General features: G+C 54.5%; 1 protein-coding gene across 4 annotated transcripts in view; it reads left to right on the plus strand.

The window, feature by feature from the left end:
* The window catches only part of ARHGEF18 (Rho/Rac guanine nucleotide exchange factor 18), a 53,377-nt gene that overhangs the window by 33,563 nt on the left and 1,431 nt on the right, over positions 1–18,383 (plus strand). For 3 of the 4 annotated variants that reach the window (XM_060276489.1, XM_060276490.1, XM_060276491.1), the window contains 16 exons: positions 1,073–1,185; positions 1,766–1,906; positions 2,552–2,802; positions 3,700–3,825; positions 4,472–4,589; positions 5,462–5,710; positions 8,359–8,435; positions 9,795–9,973; positions 11,439–11,530; positions 11,769–12,257; positions 13,302–13,420; positions 13,567–13,620; positions 14,665–14,712; positions 15,466–15,933; positions 16,901–17,228; positions 18,188–18,307. In XM_060276489.1, the coding sequence (XP_060132472.1) occupies positions 1,073–1,185; positions 1,766–1,906; positions 2,552–2,802; positions 3,700–3,825; positions 4,472–4,589; positions 5,462–5,710; positions 8,359–8,435; positions 9,795–9,973; positions 11,439–11,530; positions 11,769–12,257; positions 13,302–13,420; positions 13,567–13,620; positions 14,665–14,712; positions 15,466–15,933; positions 16,901–17,228; positions 18,188–18,307 (2,972 nt within the window). The remainder of the gene's footprint in view (positions 1–1,072; positions 1,186–1,765; positions 1,907–2,551; positions 2,803–3,699; positions 3,826–4,471; positions 4,590–5,461; positions 5,711–8,358; positions 8,436–9,794; positions 9,974–11,438; positions 11,531–11,768; positions 12,258–13,301; positions 13,421–13,566; positions 13,621–14,664; positions 14,713–15,465; positions 15,934–16,900; positions 17,229–18,187; positions 18,308–18,383) is intronic. The other variant, XM_035116970.2, reaches the window with a different exon arrangement.

Genomic DNA, 18,383 nt, shown 5'->3' on the forward strand with positions numbered 1-18,383 from the left:
CCAAGCGTGCTGTCGGGGATGGACAAGGAGGGTGGGCAGAAGTATTGCCGCTGGGGGCAGCGAGGCAGAGAAAGGAGGTTTATTATATAACTGAAACGCCAGCTATTCAAAACACATTGGCACACAGGTCCCTGCAAAAGCCGTTCTCTGCGTGCAAGCAAATCTCGGCACGCAGGTTTTGAACTGATGGCTTCCTCTGTCCTGTTTTTATCAATCTTCCTGCTGGGCTTACAGTGTCCGCTCACCCCACCCCCTTGCAGCCCCAGAGAGCTTATTTTTTTTAGTTTAGAGAAAAGGCGAGTTGGACAGAGGGAACGTTTTCCCCCCCCCTGTAACAGATAAAAGAAAGCTGCGGAACTCCCTTCCACAAGGGCCGGGAGGGGGGGCACCAACTCAGATGGCTTTGAAAGAGGAGAGGGCTTTTGAGGGCACCTAGCCCAGGACAGCTCCACGGTCGGAGGCAGCGAGGCTTCTGAATTCTGCTTCTGAATTCTGAACCACAGGAGGGCTCTTGGGTTCGAATCCTGGTTGCCCGTTTCCCACTGAGGCATCTGGCTGGCCACCGTGAGGACAGGAGGCTGGAGCAGATGGACCGTTGGCCTGATCCAGCAAACTGGTCTTAAGTCTTTGAGCTCTGGATCCGCTTCAGGCCTCCAGTGACGGAGGGAGACTTGTGGTTTTATCACCTTTCAGAGTTGTCCTTTGTATGCTTTTTGCAGCACAGACTCGGTGTTTTTCGAACACTCCTCGATGCTACTTTTGCCCCCCGCTCTTAAACTGAAGCAGCCCCCTGCCTGCCCTAGTTCTTATAGTTAGTAGAGCATGTGACTCTTCAACTCAGGGTTGTGGGTTTGAGCCCCCCAGGCCAAAAAAATTCCTGCGTTGCAGGGGGTTGGACTGGATGCCCCCTCTCAACTCTACAATCCTACGATGCTTCTTCTTCCTCTTTCGTGACCTCCGCAGTCCCGTTCCCAAAAGTGTGAGGCCCCCCCCCCCACTGTGTGACACCCGGCCAGACGGTCCAACGGGGTGGCAGCGCCTGAAACCAGTTCTGCGTTTTTTTCCTGTTCAGGGTCACGGGGGGAGAGATGGATGAGGGGGATTCGGGTTTCCTGAAGCCGAAAGCGGCCTCCGAGGACGTTGTCTCCGTGGCCCCCTCCACGGCGGAATCGGTCTTTGTGGAAGGTAAGGGGGGGCGAATCCTGCGCCGTAGGAGTGGGGGTTGTGGCGACACAGTGCTCTGGGACAGGGGATGTTTGCGTGCAAGAGAGAGAGAGAGAGTTTGTGCGTGGAGAATCAGAATTGTATGGTCGGAAAGAGGCCCCCAAATGTCATCTAGTCCAGGGGTCAGCAACCCTTTTCAGCCGTGAGCCCTCAGACAGTGGGCCGGACTATATTTTGGACTAAAAAAATAAGCCCACAAATAACCCAGAGATGCATTTTAAATAAAGGACACATTCTACTCATGTAAAAACCACACTGATTCCCGGACCATCCACAGGCCGGATTGAGAAGGCCATTGGGCCGCATCCAGCCCACGGGCCTTAGGTTGCCTACCCCTGATCTAGTCTAACCCCCTGTAATGCAGGCGCCACAGCTAGAGACAAGTGGGGAGCAGAATTAGCACACGCCTCTAGGACCTGGCAGGGTTTCACTTTCCGGCCGCAAAAAGACCTTCTTGTGGCCAGAGCTGTGCATCGGACAGTGGGGAGAAACCATCCGTCAAGCACTTTGTCTGCAGCAGCCTTTCTCCCCCCCGCCCCAGATGCTCAGTATGCCTCCTTGCGGAACGAGCTAGAGACGGACGCCCGGGAGTTCGAGGCACCGTCGTGGAGCCTTGCAGTGGAGCCAGCCTATGCCAAGCAGCAGGAGAGGGAGGTCGCCAAGAGGCAAGACGTCATCTACGGTGAGGAACCCGGAATCGCTTCCGCGGGGCCTTCTCTGCGGCGGCTCTGGCCGGGGCCCCTTGCGCTCTGTTGGGGGGAAGTAGGGAGCCCGACAGCAGGTGGCGTCGGAGGCCCTGCAGTCCCATATTTGTCTCCACCCTCTGCCTGCCTATGCGGAGGTCTGCAAGGGGAACAACAGAGACACGAGGAGGGAGCTGGCAGGCAGGAACCCCCCCCCCACTCCGGACCCCTAAACTAACTGGGAGGGCAGGTCCCCATTCACACAAATGGAGCTGCCTAATACAGTTCTAAAAGGGGGAAACCGGTGAAATTGATAAAATATTAGTAGAAATAAGAGGATTAAGAAGATCAGTTAAAAGAGGTATGGGAAAAGGAGAGAAAAGGGCAGATAGATAGTCAAAGCTATGGGGAAGAATCGTGCGTTGAAACTGTCGTCTATAAGAATAAAAGAAAATTACTGTAAGTTAGCTTGGAGGTGGTACTTAACACCAGTCAGATTAAATCAAATAAACAAGGAATATTCGGCGTTATGTTGGAAGGGGGGGCCAGGAAACCAGGAATTATGTTCGCATGTGAAATCCGTACAATTTTGGGGGAGTCGGGAGGGACGTGAAGTGAAGGCGATGTGCTTCTTCCCCCTCCAGAGCTGATGCAGACCGAGATGCACCACGTCCGGACGCTGAAGATCATGCTGAAGGTCTACTCGCGAGCCATGCGGGAGGAGCTCCAGTTTGGCCAGGCCACCATCCTCCGCCTCTTCCCCTGCGTGGACGAGCTGCTGCAGCTGCACGGAGCCTTCCTCTCGCAGCTGAAGGAGCTGCGCCAGGAGGCGCTGGAGGAAGGCAGCGAGAGGAACTACGTCATCCAGCGGATCGGGCCCCTCCTGGTGCTGCAGGTGGGTCGGGAGGGCCTCTCCCCTCATCCCTGGAGAAAAACAGCCGCCAGGCTTTGCTCTAGGCTGCCTGGCATCCCCGCAGAGGACAGGGACCACTTCCAAGTTTGCTGCATTCGCAACCTGAAGATTACGTTGCCCAAAGGTCCACTGTACCGCTGCTCCATACCCGAGGGTCTCAGAATAAAATCAAGATATAAAACCACAAAATGCATATTCAAAAACAACAACCCAATAGCCCCCCTCCCCCCAAAAACCCCACATTTTAAAAGGATATAGGATGTCAATCGGGACACAGGTAGCGCTGTGGGTTAAACCACAGAGCCTAGGGCTTGCCGATCAGAAGGTCGGCGGTTCGAATCCCCGCGATGGGGTGAGCTCCCGTTCCTCGGTCCCAGCTCCTGCCAACCTAGCAGTTCAAAAGCACGTCAAAGTGCAAGTAGATAAATAGATACCGCTACAGTGGGAAGGTAAACGGCGTTTCCGTGCGCTGCTCTGGTTCGCCAGAAGCAGCTTTGTCATGCTGGCCACATGACCTGGAAGCTATACGCCGGCTCCCTCGGCCAATAATACGAGATGAGCGCGCAACCCCAGAGTCTGTCACGACTGGACCTAATGGTCAGGGGTCCCTTTACCTTTACCTAGGATGTCCATCAGTTTCCCCCCGGCGCCTAAAGGTGTGTAATGAAGGCACCAGGTGAACTTCCCTGGGGAGAGCATTCTACAGACGGGGAGCCACTGCAGAGAAGGCCCCGCTCTTGTGAAGCTCTCGAGGAGGAGACGCTCAAAGGAGGGCCTCGGAATATGATCTCAGGGTCCGGGTGGGTTCAAATGGCAAGAGGTATTGGCGGTCCTGAGGTGCAATCACCCCCCTTTTCCCCCTGCCTCCCCGGTTTCTAGTTCTCGGGGGAGACTGGCGAGCAAGTGAAGGAGAAGTACGGGGTCTTCTGCAGCAGCCACGGAGAGGCAGTCCTCCACTACAAAGAGCTCCTGCAACAGAGCAAAAAGTTCCAGAACCTGATCAAGGTAAGGAGGCCAGGCTAAGAGAGCGGGGGGGGGGGGCTTCCAGATGGGGCTGGACTCCAGCCCAGCCAGCCGGCGGGGCATAATGGGGAAGAACAGACTATGACCTTGGGAGACCTGGGTTCGAATCCCCACTCAGCCCTGAAGCTGCTTGGGGGCCATCCTCCAGCCTTGCAGGGTCGTGGTGAGAATGGAAAAGGGGAGGGGAGAGGAGGAGAAAGCAGCATATAAATAAAAGAATAAAAGAAAATTACAGGGTTACCTTGGTTCCTGAACGGCTTGGCTCCTGAACAAATCGGCTCCCGAATGCCAAAAACCCGGAAGCGAGTGTTCCGATTTGCAAACGCTTTTCAGAAGCTGAACATTCAACGTGGCTTCCGATTGGCTGCAGGAAGCTCCTGCTGCCAATTGGAAGCCGCACCTTGGTTTTCAAACCATTTCGGGAGTCGAACGGACTCCCGGAATGGATTAAGTTCGAGATCCAAGGTTCCACTCTGTGTGTGTATATAACCAAGCCTCTGTGTTCAGTGGCAGTCGGTCTCGGGAGGGCGAGATTTGGGGTTCCGAATTGGCAAGGTTTGGGGCCGCAAAGCCTTTCCCGCGAGGCCAAGCCCTCCTGCCCAGATCTCTCGTCTCCGTTGCCCTCTAGAGAATCAGCAACTCTTCCATCGTGCGGCGGCTCGGGGTCCAGGAGTGCAACCTGTTGGTGACGCAGCGCATCATGAAATACCCTGTCCTGGTGGAGCGCATCATTCAGAACACGGAAGGTGCGTCTCGCGGGGTGGGGGTGGGATAGAGGACCTCTGGAGGTCCCTCCCGGTTCGACGGCCCTGTCCCTTGCCCCCTCTCAACTGAACTTCGAGGCCCGTTCGGGTGTGGGGAGAACCCTTTCCAGCCTCAGGGGGGCTGCCTTGTTGGGGGCCCCCCTGCATTTAGGTGGTGGGTGTGGCTAAATGGGAAAGTGGGCGGAGCAATAGCTTTTTTTGCTTCCCCTTGGTCCTGGAAGCTACAAAAGTCGGGAGGTTTCCACCAGGGTCGATTTGATTTAAATCAAATCAATTCAAATCATGATTTGAATCACTAGTCAGTAAGACTTGATTTAAATCACTTTTTTTTAACAGAAAGACTCATTCTTGCTGGTATAATCTTAATATTTACAACCAGATGAAGGTTTCATTTTTGGAATAATATTTTTTTCAGAGTAGTTTTTATACCTATATCAAAAATTACTGATTTTTAGCCCACGTGAAAATTTTTAAACAAATCCTTATTTCCTGATGAATAGTCTTTGGACTACGATGAAACTTAAATAGAAAATCTTTAGGAAGGTTTTTCCTCCAGAAGCATTTTTTTAAAAAAATCAGATTTTTTTGCTTTAAAAAAAATCATTGATTTTTATCCACCCTGATTTCCAAGCACAGATTCCCCTCTCCATCCCATCTGCTGTGTTTAGGTCCCACTCGGGGGCTTCCCTGGGGGAGGGGCGCCTCTGGTTGCCCACTTTGAGGACAGGATTCCAGCCCAGAAGGGCCCCTGATGGCGCAATCCCACCGCCGGGCTTTCCTTCGCTTCTTGCAATCCCTGAATAGACAGAGCCCGCGAACTCCTTTCTCCATCTTCCCTGGTTTCCTCCCCGCAGCTGGCACCCAGGAGTACGAGGACCTGACCCGGGCCCTGGCGCTGATCAAGGAGGTCATCACGGCCGTCGACGCCAAGGTCAACGAGAACGAGAAGGGGCAGCGCCTGCGCGAGATGGCGACCAAGATGGAGATGAAGTCCTCAGGAAAGTTCAAGAACGGCCTGGTCTTCCGCAAGGAGGACATGCTCCAAAGGCGGCTCCTGGTGGACGGCGTTCTGTGCTGGAAGGCAGCCTCCGGGCGCCTCAAAGGTGGGTCCTTTCGGCTTCCCCCCACAGTTTGCTGGGTGTCCTGGGACAAGACGGGATTGGCAGGCAGCTGGGTGCCGGGAGCCAGCTGGCGACAAACCACGCTCTTTAATTCGCAAGAGCACAATCTTTTCCGGCAAGGCTGCTCAGGCCTGTTTCAAGTCGGAAGGCGACCCCGAAGGTCCTCTAGTCTCACCCCCTGCAACGCTGATCAAACCCGCATTATGAGCGCCACGCTCTAACCAGCTGAGCTATGGAGTCTCTCCACAGACTGGAGTTAGTGTCAGGCCAACCAAGCAAGCAGTGCAGCCTCCCCGGGTGCCAGGAGCCAGCCGGCAATAAACCACGCTCTTTAATTCTCAAGATGTGGGTTAGTGTCAGGCCCACGGAGCGCTTTGTAGCCACTGAAGTTCCCACTTCCTCACACCTGCCTAAGTCCCCTTCTCTCCGGGGCTTTCCCCAAGTAATCATAGAATCATAGAGTTGGAAGAGACCAGAAGGGCAATCCAGTCCAACCCCCTGCCGAGCAGGAAACACCATCAAAGCATTCTTGACATATGCCTGTCAAGCCTCTGCTTCAAGACCTCCAAAGAAGGAGACTCCACCACACTCCTTGGTAGCAAATTCCACTGCCGAACAGCTCTTACTGTCAGGAAGTTCTTCCTAATGTTTAGGTGGAATCTTCTTTCTTGTAGTTTGAATCCACTGCTCCGTGTCCGCTTATCTGGAGCAGCAGAAAACAACCTTTCTCCCTCCTCTAATCAAAGACTTTGCCTGCCAGCAGCCAACCTCCCCTCCACCCTCTTCTCCTGGTTCTGGGAGATCAGAGGGGAGGGAATCCGACAAAATGGCCTTTGGGGGGGCCACATGTGAGATTTGGGATCACCCTGTCCTAGACAGACCAAGGGTCCAGACTTTGTGTAAGGCGTCTTAAACCAGTTGGTTGCCATGAGGACTAGCGACTTGTTTTGCCTTCGGAGGAAGGGCCAAAGCTCAGGGGCAGAGCAACGGACCTGCCCGCAGGATCCCTCCCCCCCCGGCTTAATCCCCCCCAGCAGCACCAGTAAAGATCCCCGCAAGCCCCATAACCCTGGGGAGCCACCGCTGCTGCCAGCCAGAGTAGCTAGTGTAGAACCAGGAGGGGCTTGCCCCATGGGCTTTCACGTATGGGAAAGGGGCTCTATGTCGCCAAGGCGGAATAGCGGAACCAAATAACCTGCCCCCCCCCAAGAAAAAATACCTTCCTCCTCTGAGTCATCCCTGGCTAGGCTCCTGTAGGGGGAGAAAGCAAAGTGGTTTATTGCTCTGCTTTATCTCTCTGGTCTGCGTCACAGTTCTTGACAAGGAGGGTCACGTTAACCTCCTGGCTCAAGATGTTTCGGTGGTTTATTGCCCCTCCCCTTCTCCTCCCCCTCCCCTTAGACCTGGCAGGGCTAAACCCCTCCAGAACCAGAAGAGCCCGGCCGGATCAGCCCCCCCCCGCCCCCGATCATGGCAGCCCACCAGATGCCCCAAAGCAGGATTCGAACGCAACTCTCTCCCCTCCTCCCATCCCGAATCAACTGGGATCCAGAGCATGAATTAGTGTTTTGCCCTCTGCTCTGGCCTGGGGGTGGGGGTCCCTCAGCAGCTTATTTCCTCAGGGGTGTGTGTGTGTGTGTGGTGTGTGTGGCTCCTTGCTCTGAACTCAGAATCGTACAATCGCAGAGTTAGAAGAGACCCCCAGGCATCATCCAGCCCACCCCCCTGCACTGCTGGAACCTTTTGCCCAATGTGGGACTTGAACCCACGACCCTGAGATTCAGAATCCCCTGCTCAAAGCCCCCCAGAAGGGGCAGAAGGAGCTGCCTTAGACCAGGACAGACCATAGGCCCATGAAGATTACTACTGCCTGCTCTGGCTGGCAGCAGAAACTCCCTGGGGGTTCAGGGTATGCGCAGAACTATCCTACCTGGAGATGCCGTTGGGGGTTTGAACCTGAGAACTTCTGCCCACAAGGCAGATGCTCTCCTGCCCCCCCCCCCGGCTCCCGTCTTTTCCTTTAAAACAAACCAAGATTCTAGTCCTCATGCGATTCCGAGCGAAAGCTTAAGGGCTTTAGGAAGCTGCCGAGTCACAGCCGTTTTCCACCTGGCTCAGGGCTGCCCACTCTGGCCGGCAGCAATGGCTCGCCAGGGGTTGGGGGGGGGCGTACCAGCATTCTGCAGGCCAAGCAGGTGTCCTACCTCTCTGACTTGCCATATCAGGTGCATCAGATTTTACTGCCAGAATTCAATGAGTGCCTCCCCATCTTAATCTCCCCCATTGCCAAAATTCTTGTATCTATCGGAACTTCGGAAAACCTTTAAATAATTTTTTAAAAACACATTTTAACAATGATACAAATCCAGTTGGAAAAAACACACAAACATGTTGACTCCCACGCAGCCCCTTTTGCGGTTTCATACATTATTTCTAACGTCGCATATTCTTTATTATTCCCATTATTAATTAGTTTCCCCGTAAAACACATTTTGACAGTTTGGTTTCAAGTCGACCCTGCTTAATGAACTTATATGGGAGCAATAATTACTCAGATAATCCACAGATTTCCCCCCCAATCTCTGACAAAGCGTCTTGGTCTCACTCTCGTTTCTGTTGATTTTTGACAGAGATCCTGGCCGTGTTGCTGACTGACGTGCTATTGCTGCTGCAGGAGAAAGACCAGAAGTACACCTTCGCCTCTGTGGTACGTGGTCCATCCCACCGCTGGGCATCAGGGCCGGGCGATACCTGCTTCCCAATATATATCGCCAGCTAAACCTCACGATATCCTGATTATCTTACGAAGTTGGGAGGGAGGAGGCAGTTGCTGGCCCCGCAGATGATCAGCTCCACAATAATAATAATAATAATAATTATTATTATTATTTATTTGTACCCCGCCCATCTGGCTGGGTTTCCCCAGCCACTCTGGGCAGCTTCCAACAAAGATTAAAATACATTGAAATGTCACACATTAAAAACTTCCCTAAACAGGGCTGCCTTCAGATGTTTTCTAAATGTCAGGTAGTTGTTTATCTCTTTGACGTCTGTTGGGAGGGCATTCCACAGGGCGGGTGCCACCACCAAAAAGGCCCTCTGCCTGGTTCCCTGTAGCTTTGCTTCTCGCAGCGAGGGAACCGCCAGAAGGCCCTCGGCACTGGACCTCAGTGTCCAGGCAGAACGATGGGGGTGGAGACGCTCCTTCAGATATACTGGGCCAAGGCCGTTTAGGGCAGGCACCCCCAAACTGCGGCCCTCCAGATGATTCCTAGCTAACAGGACCAGTGATCGGGGAAGATGGGAATTGTAGTCCAAAACAAATTGTAGTTTCTGGGTCACCTTCAAAGGTAGCCCCACATAGAGCGCATTGCAGTAGTCCAAGCGGGAAATAATTAGAGCATGCACCACTCTAGCAAGACAGTCCGCAGGCAGGGAGGGTCTCATCCTGCGTATCAGATGGAGCTGGTAGACAGCTGCCCTGGATACAGAGTTGACCTGTGCCTCCATGGACAGCTGTGAGTCCAAAATGACTCCCAGGCTGCGCACCTGGTCCTTCAGGGGCACAGTTACCCCATTCAGGACCAGGGTGTCCCCCACACCCGCCTGCCCCCTGTCCCCCCCAAACAGTGCTCCTGTCTTGTCAGGATTCAACCTCAAATACTATGCGCAGTATCTGCCGTTTCCTGGCGAGGGTGGGTGCGCGGCACGCTTGGCACAGCACACGCGGAGCCCTGGGGTCGCCGGCTGCTGGGTTGCCCCGCCGATTGCCACCAGCCACGCAAGCAGTGGCTGCCAGGTGCCCTACGAAATCAAAACCACCAGAATGCACACAAAATGCTAAAATGTTTGACATTGAAATTTGGAAAGAGGGATTTTCAGCAGGTGTGTAAAAGGGCGTTTTGAGGCTTGCGGGGGTTGCCTGCGAAAGATTCTTACGGGGTTGCTGTGTGTTTTTCCCAGAGGCCTTTGCTGCCCTGTGGTGCCATGACGGTGACCACAGCTGTTGCCAGATGGGCAGGATATAAATAATAAAATTATCGTTGTTGTTGTTATTGATCCACAGGACGCAAAGCCCCCAGTGATCTCTCTGCAGAAGCTGATCGTCCGGGAAGTGGCCAACGAAGAGAAGGCCATGTTTCTGATCAGCGCCTCCCTCAAGGGGCCGGAGATGTACGAGATTCACACCGCCTCCAAGGAGGAGAGGAATTTCTGGATGGCACAGATCCGCCGGGCAGTGGAGAGGTGAGGGGGGGCTGGGAATGTAATATTAATCTTGTTGTTGTTGTTTAGTCGTTTAGTCGTGTCCGACTCTTCGTGACCCCATGGACCAGAGCACGCCAGGCACTCCTGTCTTGCACTGCCTCCCGCAGTTTGGTCAAACTCATGTTCGTAGCTTCGAGAACACTGTCCAACCATCTCGTCCTCTGTCGTCCCCTTCTCCTTGTGCCCTCCATCTTTCCCAACATCAGGGTCTTTTCCAGGGAGTCTTCTCTTTTCATGAGGTGGCCAAAGTATTGGAGCCTCAGCTTCACGATCTGTCCTTCCAGTGAGCACTCAGGGCTGATTTCCTTCAGAATGGATAGGTTTGATCTTCTTGCAGTCCATGGGACTCTCAAGAGTCTCCTCCAGCACCAGAGTTCAAAAGCATCAATTCATCGGCGATCAGCCTTCTTTATGGTCCAGCTCTCACTTCCATACATCACTACTGGGAAAACCATAGCTTGAACTATACGGACCTTTGTAGGCAAGGTGATGTCTCTGCTTTTTCAGATGCTGTCTAGGTTTGCCATCGCTTTTCTCCCAAGAAGCAGATCTGAATATGTTTTTTATTGTTGATGTACATCGAATGTATTGGCCGCTGGGGGTGGGGTGGGGGGTCAGACTCATGTTGGTGGCTTCGAGAACACTGTCCAACCATCTTGTCCTCTGTCGTCCCCTTCTCCTAGTGCCCTCCATCTTTCCCAACATCAGGGTCTTTTCCAAGGATTCTTCTCTTCTCATGAGGTGGCCAAAGTATTGGAGCCTCAGCTTCACGATCTGTCCTTCCAGGGAGCACTCAGGGCTGATTTCCTTAAGAATGGATAGGCTTGATCTTCTTGCAGTCCATGGGACTCTCAAGAGTCTCCTCCAGCACCATAATTCAAAAGCATCCATTCTTCGGCGATCAGCCTTCTTTATGGTCCAGCTCTCACTTCCATACATCACTACTGGGAAAACCATAGCTTTAACTATAATAGTAATTTATTATTTGTACCCCGCACATCTGACTGGGTTTCCCCAGCCACTCTGGACGACTCCCAACAGAGGACTAAAAACAGAATAAAACATCAAACATTAAAAACTTCCCTGAACAGGGCTGCCCTCAGGTGTCTCCTAAAAGTCAGATAGTTGTTTATTTCCTTGACATCTGATGGGAGAGCGTTCCACACGGCGGGTGCCACCACCGAGAAGGCCCTCTGCCTGGTTCCCTGTAACCTCACTTCTCGCAGGGAGGCAACTGCTAGAAGACCTTTGGGAGAGGGACCCTGGTGTCCGGGGTGGAGAAGCTCCTTCAGGTATAGCGAGCCTTCAAGGCCGTTTAGGGCTTTCAAGGTCAGCACCAACCTTTTGAATTGTGCCCAGAAACGTCCTGGGAGCCAATGCAGATGTTACGAAACAAAGCCGCCCTAAAGAGTTTTTTGGGGCGCTTCTGTCTTTCTCTGCTCAGCTGTCCTGACGAGGAGGAGGAGCTTCTCACTGACCCTGAAGAGGAGCGGAGGCAGGCTGAGGCGAGGGCAGTGAAGCTGAAGGAATTCCAAGGTAGGAAGGCTTGGACTAGATGACCCTTCGGTGGAGGGCAGGCCTGGCCTGATTCCTACGGTCCGAGCTCTTCAGGGGCTGCAAGGAAGGTGGCCCAGAAGGGAGAATTTGCAGATCTGTCTCCCCAGGAAGGGGAGGTGGGCCTCCGGTCTCTTATTTTCCTGCTGTTCTTGGGTTGGCTGCTCCCACCCCGCCCCTGCAACCCCCTGAGCTCCTCCTCCCTGCCTCCCGCCTCTAGACCGCCTGAGCCAAAAGGATGAGCAGATCTTGCAGAGCCTGAGTGACAAGCAACAGATCTACTTAGAGATGGCGGAGATGAATGGGTTCGAGGACCCGGGGCTCGGGGCCCGGGCCCGGCTCATCGGCAGGGCGGACTCCCCAGAGAGCCTTCAGGGGGAGGCGATCCTCAAGAGGGCGGTGGCAGAAGGTGGGTGCCGCACTCGCGAGACGCCCCGGGTGCTCGGGACTGCAACTCCCAAGGGCCTGGGGAGCGCCCGGGGGGCAAAGGCTCGGCTGGGCCCCATGCCGGGCGCAGGCCTCCTCTTCTCCTCCCCGCCGAAACCCGTTCTTGCATTTGCAGTGGAAGGCCTGCAGAGCCTGATCTTCACCCAGCTAGGGGGGTCCGTGGCCCCCGCCCGCTCCGAGGACACCACCGGCGGGTCGAGCCTGCTGAGACGCGCGGAGACCTTTGGGGGGTATGACAGCGCCACGGCCGGCCTGGCCAAAAGTAAGTGTCCCCCATTAAAATGGGGGCGGGGGATAAAGGGTTAATTGTCATGGGCTGGTTGGAGGCAGAGGGATGGTGGGAGGAACCAGCTAGGGAACCCCCAGGGGAAGGAGGCCCAGAGCCCAGGAAGTGGGGTGGGAGGGAGAAGCCTGGGAGGAGGAGGTGTCGGAAGTGGAAGAGGGAACAGGGCTTTGTGAGCGAGGAGAGTCAGTGGCAGAGAGCAGCAGCTGAAGTAGGAGAGGAGGGAGGTCCAGAGGCAGAGATGACGTCACAGGGGTTTCCCCCTTCTGCTGCGAGAAGCTCCCCTCTGGTCTCCCAGAACCAGGAGAGGCATGAAAAGGGCGGGGGAGAGGTTGGCTGCACATAGGCACAGTCGCGGATTGCTTGGAAAAAGCCTCGGAGCGGAGGGGACTTAGGCGGCTGCCATGGACAGGTGGGAGGCAGAGCCAGAGGAATGGTGGGGGGCACCAGCTGGGGAACCCCCAAGGGAAGAAGGCTCATAGCCTGGGGAACGGGGTGACGATGAGCGGTCAGAGGGAGAAGAGTGGGCAGAGGAGTTGTGGGAAGCTGAAGAGGGAACAGGGTTTGGTGAGCGGGGAGATTCTGTGGCAGAGAGCAGTCCAGAATCAGAGGCAGAAGCGGAAGCAGGGCAGGAGGGAGGCCAAGAGGCAGAGATGAAGTCACAGGGGTCTCCCCCTCCTGCTGCGAGAAGCTCCGCTCCCCACTGGTTTCCAGGAGAAGCATGAAAGGAGGAGAGATTGGCTGCCCGCAGGCATAGTCTCTGATTGCTTGGGGAAAGCCCTGGAGAGAGAGAAGGGGACTTAGGCCGCTATGGGCAAGCAAGGATTTCCAGACTTGGCCACTGATTTTGAGAGCTGCCAGGCCTGGTGCTCCTGGGCAGATTGCGTTTTTGCCAACGAAGAGCAACCACCCGTTTTTGAGCGGCGCGGCTACCAACTGGCAGGCTCCTTTGACAGCACCCTTGCATCGCCTTTCGAAGCGAGGTGCCCCCTCTCACCCCACTACCTGCCTTCTCTTCCCCAGTGGGCAGTTTCAAGAGGAAGGTCTGCGGTGGGGAGCAGCGCCTGCGGGACCGCCGAGCCCCCCCTGCCAACCCAGAGGACCCCGCCTCAACCGGAGGAGGAGAGGAAGGGCTGCGACTGGTAAGGGGGCAGAGGGGGGGCAGGCACCCTTGGCAAGTCACAAGTACAGAGGACCAGAGGCCGAGAGAGGTCGGCGTTTGGGAATGAAGCGTAAAACAAGCTGGGTTTTGTTTTTTAACACCCCCTCTCCTTCTGCCTTTCTGCAGGGTGACAGTGCAAGGCAGGAACGGCCCGGCGGCTTCCTGGAAACAGAGTCAGAGGTAAATGTGCGGGCAGGATCCTGGGTGCTGCCCTCCTGCCTTTGGGGCAGCCTTGGGGCTTCCTAGCTGCTTCTGGCAGAAGCACAAGGGCATGTGCAAAGCAGTTTGGGGTCTGGGTGAAGGGCAGGCAGGTGTTCAAACGGGAGAGGGAAGCTCTGGTGGGCCTGAACCAACAAGGAGATTTCCCCCTTGAAAGATAGATTGCCCCAAACCAGTTTGAAGTCCATATCGTGATACCGGTTTCGGAATTTTTGACCTAGCAATATATCGTGAATCATGATGTTTGTGCGCTGTGCAAAAATCACAATGCGGGAAAAATAGTGAAGCCAGCCAAGGCTTCTCTCGATTCCTGCAGCTGCTGTTAAACTCTGCAGGGGGCAGCAAATCGCAAGAGCAGTTGCCGGCAAAAATCTCAATGCAGAAAAAACCGTGCCTGCAGCTAATGCAGGCATTAGGAAGAACTTCCTGACAGTAAGAGCTGTTGGGCAGTGGAATTTGCTGCCAAGGAGTGTGGTGGAGTCTCCTTCTTTGGAGGTCTTTAAGCAGAGGCTTGACAGGCATATGTCAAGAATGCTTTGATGGTGTTTCCTGCTTGGCAGGGGGTTGGACTGGATGGCCCCTTGTGGTCTCTTCCAACTCTATGATTCTATGATTCTATAATGCCCTCCCCGTAGCTCCATCCTTGTTTCAGACATTGTGATCTATCAGTACAGTGGCACCTTGGTTCTGGAACTTAACCCATTCCGGGAGTGCGTTCGACTCCCGAAACGGTTCGAAAACCAAGGCGCGGCTTCTGATTGGCTGCAGGAGTCTCCTGCACTCAGTTGGAAGCTGCGTCGGACGTTCAGCTTCTGAAAAACGTTTGCAAACCGGAACACTCACTTCCGGGTCTGTGGCGTTCGGGAGCCGATTTGTTCAGGAGCCAAGCTGTTCCGAGTACCAAGGTACTGCTGTGTATTGCGATCTTTAGCTGGTGCTATATCGCGACGTTAACTTTCGGTGATTGCCTAGCACTGCTTGACAGCCTTCTGTTTCTTCCCTCAGCTTGTCCAAAGGATACAGACTCTCTCCCAGTTGCTTCTCAGCCTCCAGGTAAGGTGACCCCCATTTCTCCCTCTGCACCCCCCAGATTTAGGGCATCTGACAGGGAGCACACAGCGGAGAGAAAGAAGGCTCAGCAGCTGATTTCGGCCAGCGGCTTTTTTTACGAGCATCAGCATAGAAGCCCACAGAGAAGGATACCCCCTCTGCTGCTCAGAGTGGCTTCTCCTCCCCCCCTCAACTGTTTTCTGTGCATCAGACCCCTCCCTCTGTTTCCACGGAGTCCCGAGGGACCCTCTCTGTTCTACTCTGTTCAACACCTCTTGCGATGGCTTGGCCCCTTTCCGTTTTAACAGCACCAATTCTACCAACGCCCTCCATATCTCCTTGAAATCATTTCTCCTGCATACTCCCTGTCTTGCCTTAACGGCACACGTTAATCTATCAATAATAGCTATATCCCACATCTCTTTAGACCATTGTTCCATTTTATATTCTGCTTGCCCCTTCCACTTCCTAGCTATCATAATTTGTGCCGCTGTCAATAAATTGGTGAGCAAGTCCTTCCTAGCCTGCAAAACTTCCACCCTATCGTAAATCGGTAACAATGCTACCTCTGGACCTCCGGTCAGCTTTAACCCAGTGATTTCTGTCACAGTCGTACCTCGGTTTTCGAACATAAGCCGTTCCGGAAGACCGTGCACCTTTCTTTCTTTCTTTCTTTCTTTCTTTCTTTCTTTCTTTCTTTCTTTCTTTCTTTCTTTCTTTCTTTCTTTCTCACTCACCCCTTTCTTCCCCCGGCAGGCCGTCATGGCCCAGCAAGACAGCTACCTGGAGGTCCAAAGGAGCGCCCTGCTCGACCGGGAGCGCCAGTTCCGCCTGCAGTCGACGCGGGGCAACCTCCTGCTGGAGCAGGAGCGGCAGCGCAACTTTGAGAAGCAGCGCGAGGAGCTGGCCCATGTCCAGAAGCTGCAGGGCCAGCTGAAGGCGGAGCAGCGGCGCTGGGAGCGAGAGCGAGAGCGGCAGAGGAGGGAGGCGGAGGCGGCCGAGGCCCAGCTGCGCGTGCGAGAGGAGGAGGCCCGCCAGCTGAAGGAGCGGCTGGGCCAGGAGCGGCAGGAGCTGGAGCGCCAGCGAGAGGCCTACCAGCACGACCTGGAGCGCCTCCGCGAGGCCCAGCGGACCGTCGAGAGGGAGAGGGAGCGGCTAGAGCAGCAGCGGCGGCTGAAGAAGCACAGCGCCACTGCCGCCTTCTCGCCTCCGGAGGCAGGGCAGGTGAGCGCCGAACTCCTGGGCGGATGCGATGCCTTGCCACCCATGGCAGGGGCACAAAGTGTGGCAGGCTGGTTAGATGCAGAGTAACAGGGTGGTGGTGGGGATGATGATGATGATAATAATAATAATAATAATAATAATAATAATAATAATAATAATAATAAATAATAATAATAATAATACCCCACCCATCTGGCTGGGTTTCCCCAGCCACTCTGGGCGGCTCCCAACAAAATATTAAAAACACGATTAAAAACATCGCACATTAAAAGCTCCCCTAAACAGGGCTGCCTTCAGATGTATTCTGAAAGTCAGATAGTTGTTTGTTTCCTTGACATCTGATGGGAGGGCGTTCCACAGGGCAGGAGCCACCACTGAGAAGGCCCTCTGCCTGGTTCCCTGTAACCTCGCTTCTCGCAGGAAGGGTACTGCCAGAAGGCTCTCGGAGCTGGACCTCAGTGTCCAGGCTGGACGATGGGGGTGGAGATGCTCCTTCAGGTCTACTGGTTTGAGGAAATTTAGGGTTTGAAAGGTCAGCACCAACCCTTTGAATTGTGCTCGGAAACGTCCTGGGAGTTAATGTAGGTCTTTCAAGACCGGTGTTATGTGGTCTCATTGGCTGCTCCCAGTCCCCAGTCTAGCTGCCGCATTCTGGATTAGTTGTAGTTTCCAGGTCACCTTCCAAGGTAGCCCCACAGAGAGCGCCAGGTCTGTGCAGATGTTCTTGCTCATAAGGAGTTGAATGGTGGGATGTATTGCCGGCCGGCTCCTGACACCCGTGGGGACTGAACTTCCCAGAATCAGGAGAGGCATGGAAAGGGCAAGGGAGAGGTTGGCTGTGGGCCATCAGAGAGGAGAGGGCTTTGATGGCTGCGGGGAGATGGGCAAGTGGTTTTCTGGAAAGGGGGCAAGAGGCGAAATATGTCTGGGAGCCTCCGGCCTAATCCTTTCCTTCTCCTCTCTGCAGGGCCCCTTGAGCCACTCTGCCAGCTTCAACGGAGAAGGCCTGGAGGGCAAGCCGGGCGGGCGAGGGAGCGTCTCCGCCATGGACTATCTGGAGCGGGCGGAGTTGGCCCGCCGAGACAGCGCCGCCTCGCCCGCGCTGGAGGGGGTCCGCCCGGTGCTGCCCCTCAAGACCGAAGTGCCCCTCCATCTCCTGAGCGCCACCAACCAGATCCAGAAGCAGGCAGCTGTCCAGCAGCAGATCCCCACCAAGCTAGCGGCCTTCACCAAGGGCAGCAAGGAGAAGGCCGGGAAGGGCTCGGCGAAGGCCTCCCACCGGACAGAGAGCTCGGGTGAGTGGGGCCGCTGGGGGCGGAGGTTGCCTCCCCAGGATAAACATGCATCATTATAAGCACGCAGGGTAAAGGAAGATGCAAAATGAGGGAAGAGGAATAATATAGAATCATAGAATCGTACAGTTGGAAGAGACCACAAGGGCCACCCAGTCCAACCCCCTGCCGAGCAGGAAACACCATCAAAGCATTTTTGACAGATGGCTGTCAAGCCTCCGCTTAAAGACCTCCAAAGAAGGAGACTCCACCACACTCCTTGGCAGCAAATTCCACTGCCGAACAGCTCTTACTGTCAGGAAGTTCTTCCTAATGTTTAGGTGGAATATAGTGGTACCTTGGTTCTCAAACTTAATCCGTTTTGGAAGTCCATTCCAAAACCAAAGCGTTCTAAAACCAAGGCACACTTTCTCATAGAAAGTAATGCAAAACGGATTAATTCGTGTCAGACTTTTAAAATCAACCCCTAAAAACAGCCATTGAACATGAATTTTACTAACAAACGAGACCACTGATCCATAAAAGGAAAGCGATAAACAGTGTCCTGCAGTCACACAATCAATCCATCCGTAGCTGAACCGGGTTCCACACAGTCACAAAAACAAAACGAAAAGAGCCGCAAAAACAAAATAAAGAGCAAAAACAGACAGACCTGAGTGTAACACTCAAAACGGAGCACGTTCGTCTTCCAGAAAAAGTTCACAACCTGGAACACTTACTTCCAGGTTTTCGGCGTTTGAGTACCAAGGTACCACTGTTTGGTTTTTTGCTGGCTGGGTCTCATAGAGAGACACCCTTGGGATAGAACGTAACTGGAACCCCACAAAACCTGCCAATGTTCTGCAGCCCCTGAATGCAGGCATTTGCTTTGACTTCTGTTAACGGAGTCTCAGTTGGCATGGACCCCGGGAGTCCTCCCTTGCCCCCCCCCCAGTCTCTGAGGGTCTCCTTCCTCCTTCCAGCATCGGTCGACCTGAGGCAGCTCCTTCCCCGGTCGGCTGGCAAGGACGAGCCTCTCGCCCGCAGCCGCAGCTCCATGAGCCCTGTCTTTCCGCACAGCCAGAGCGTGGCCTTCCTGCCAGGTAAGTCGGGCAGCGGGCAAGAGAGGGAGCCCCGCCCAGCCCACCATGCGCCCCCCGCGGCCCGCCCACCCTCCCT

The sequence above is a fragment of the Zootoca vivipara genome, chromosome 6 (assembly GCF_963506605.1).
Source record: "Zootoca vivipara chromosome 6, rZooViv1.1, whole genome shotgun sequence".
Taxonomy (NCBI): Eukaryota; Metazoa; Chordata; class Lepidosauria; order Squamata; family Lacertidae; genus Zootoca; species Zootoca vivipara.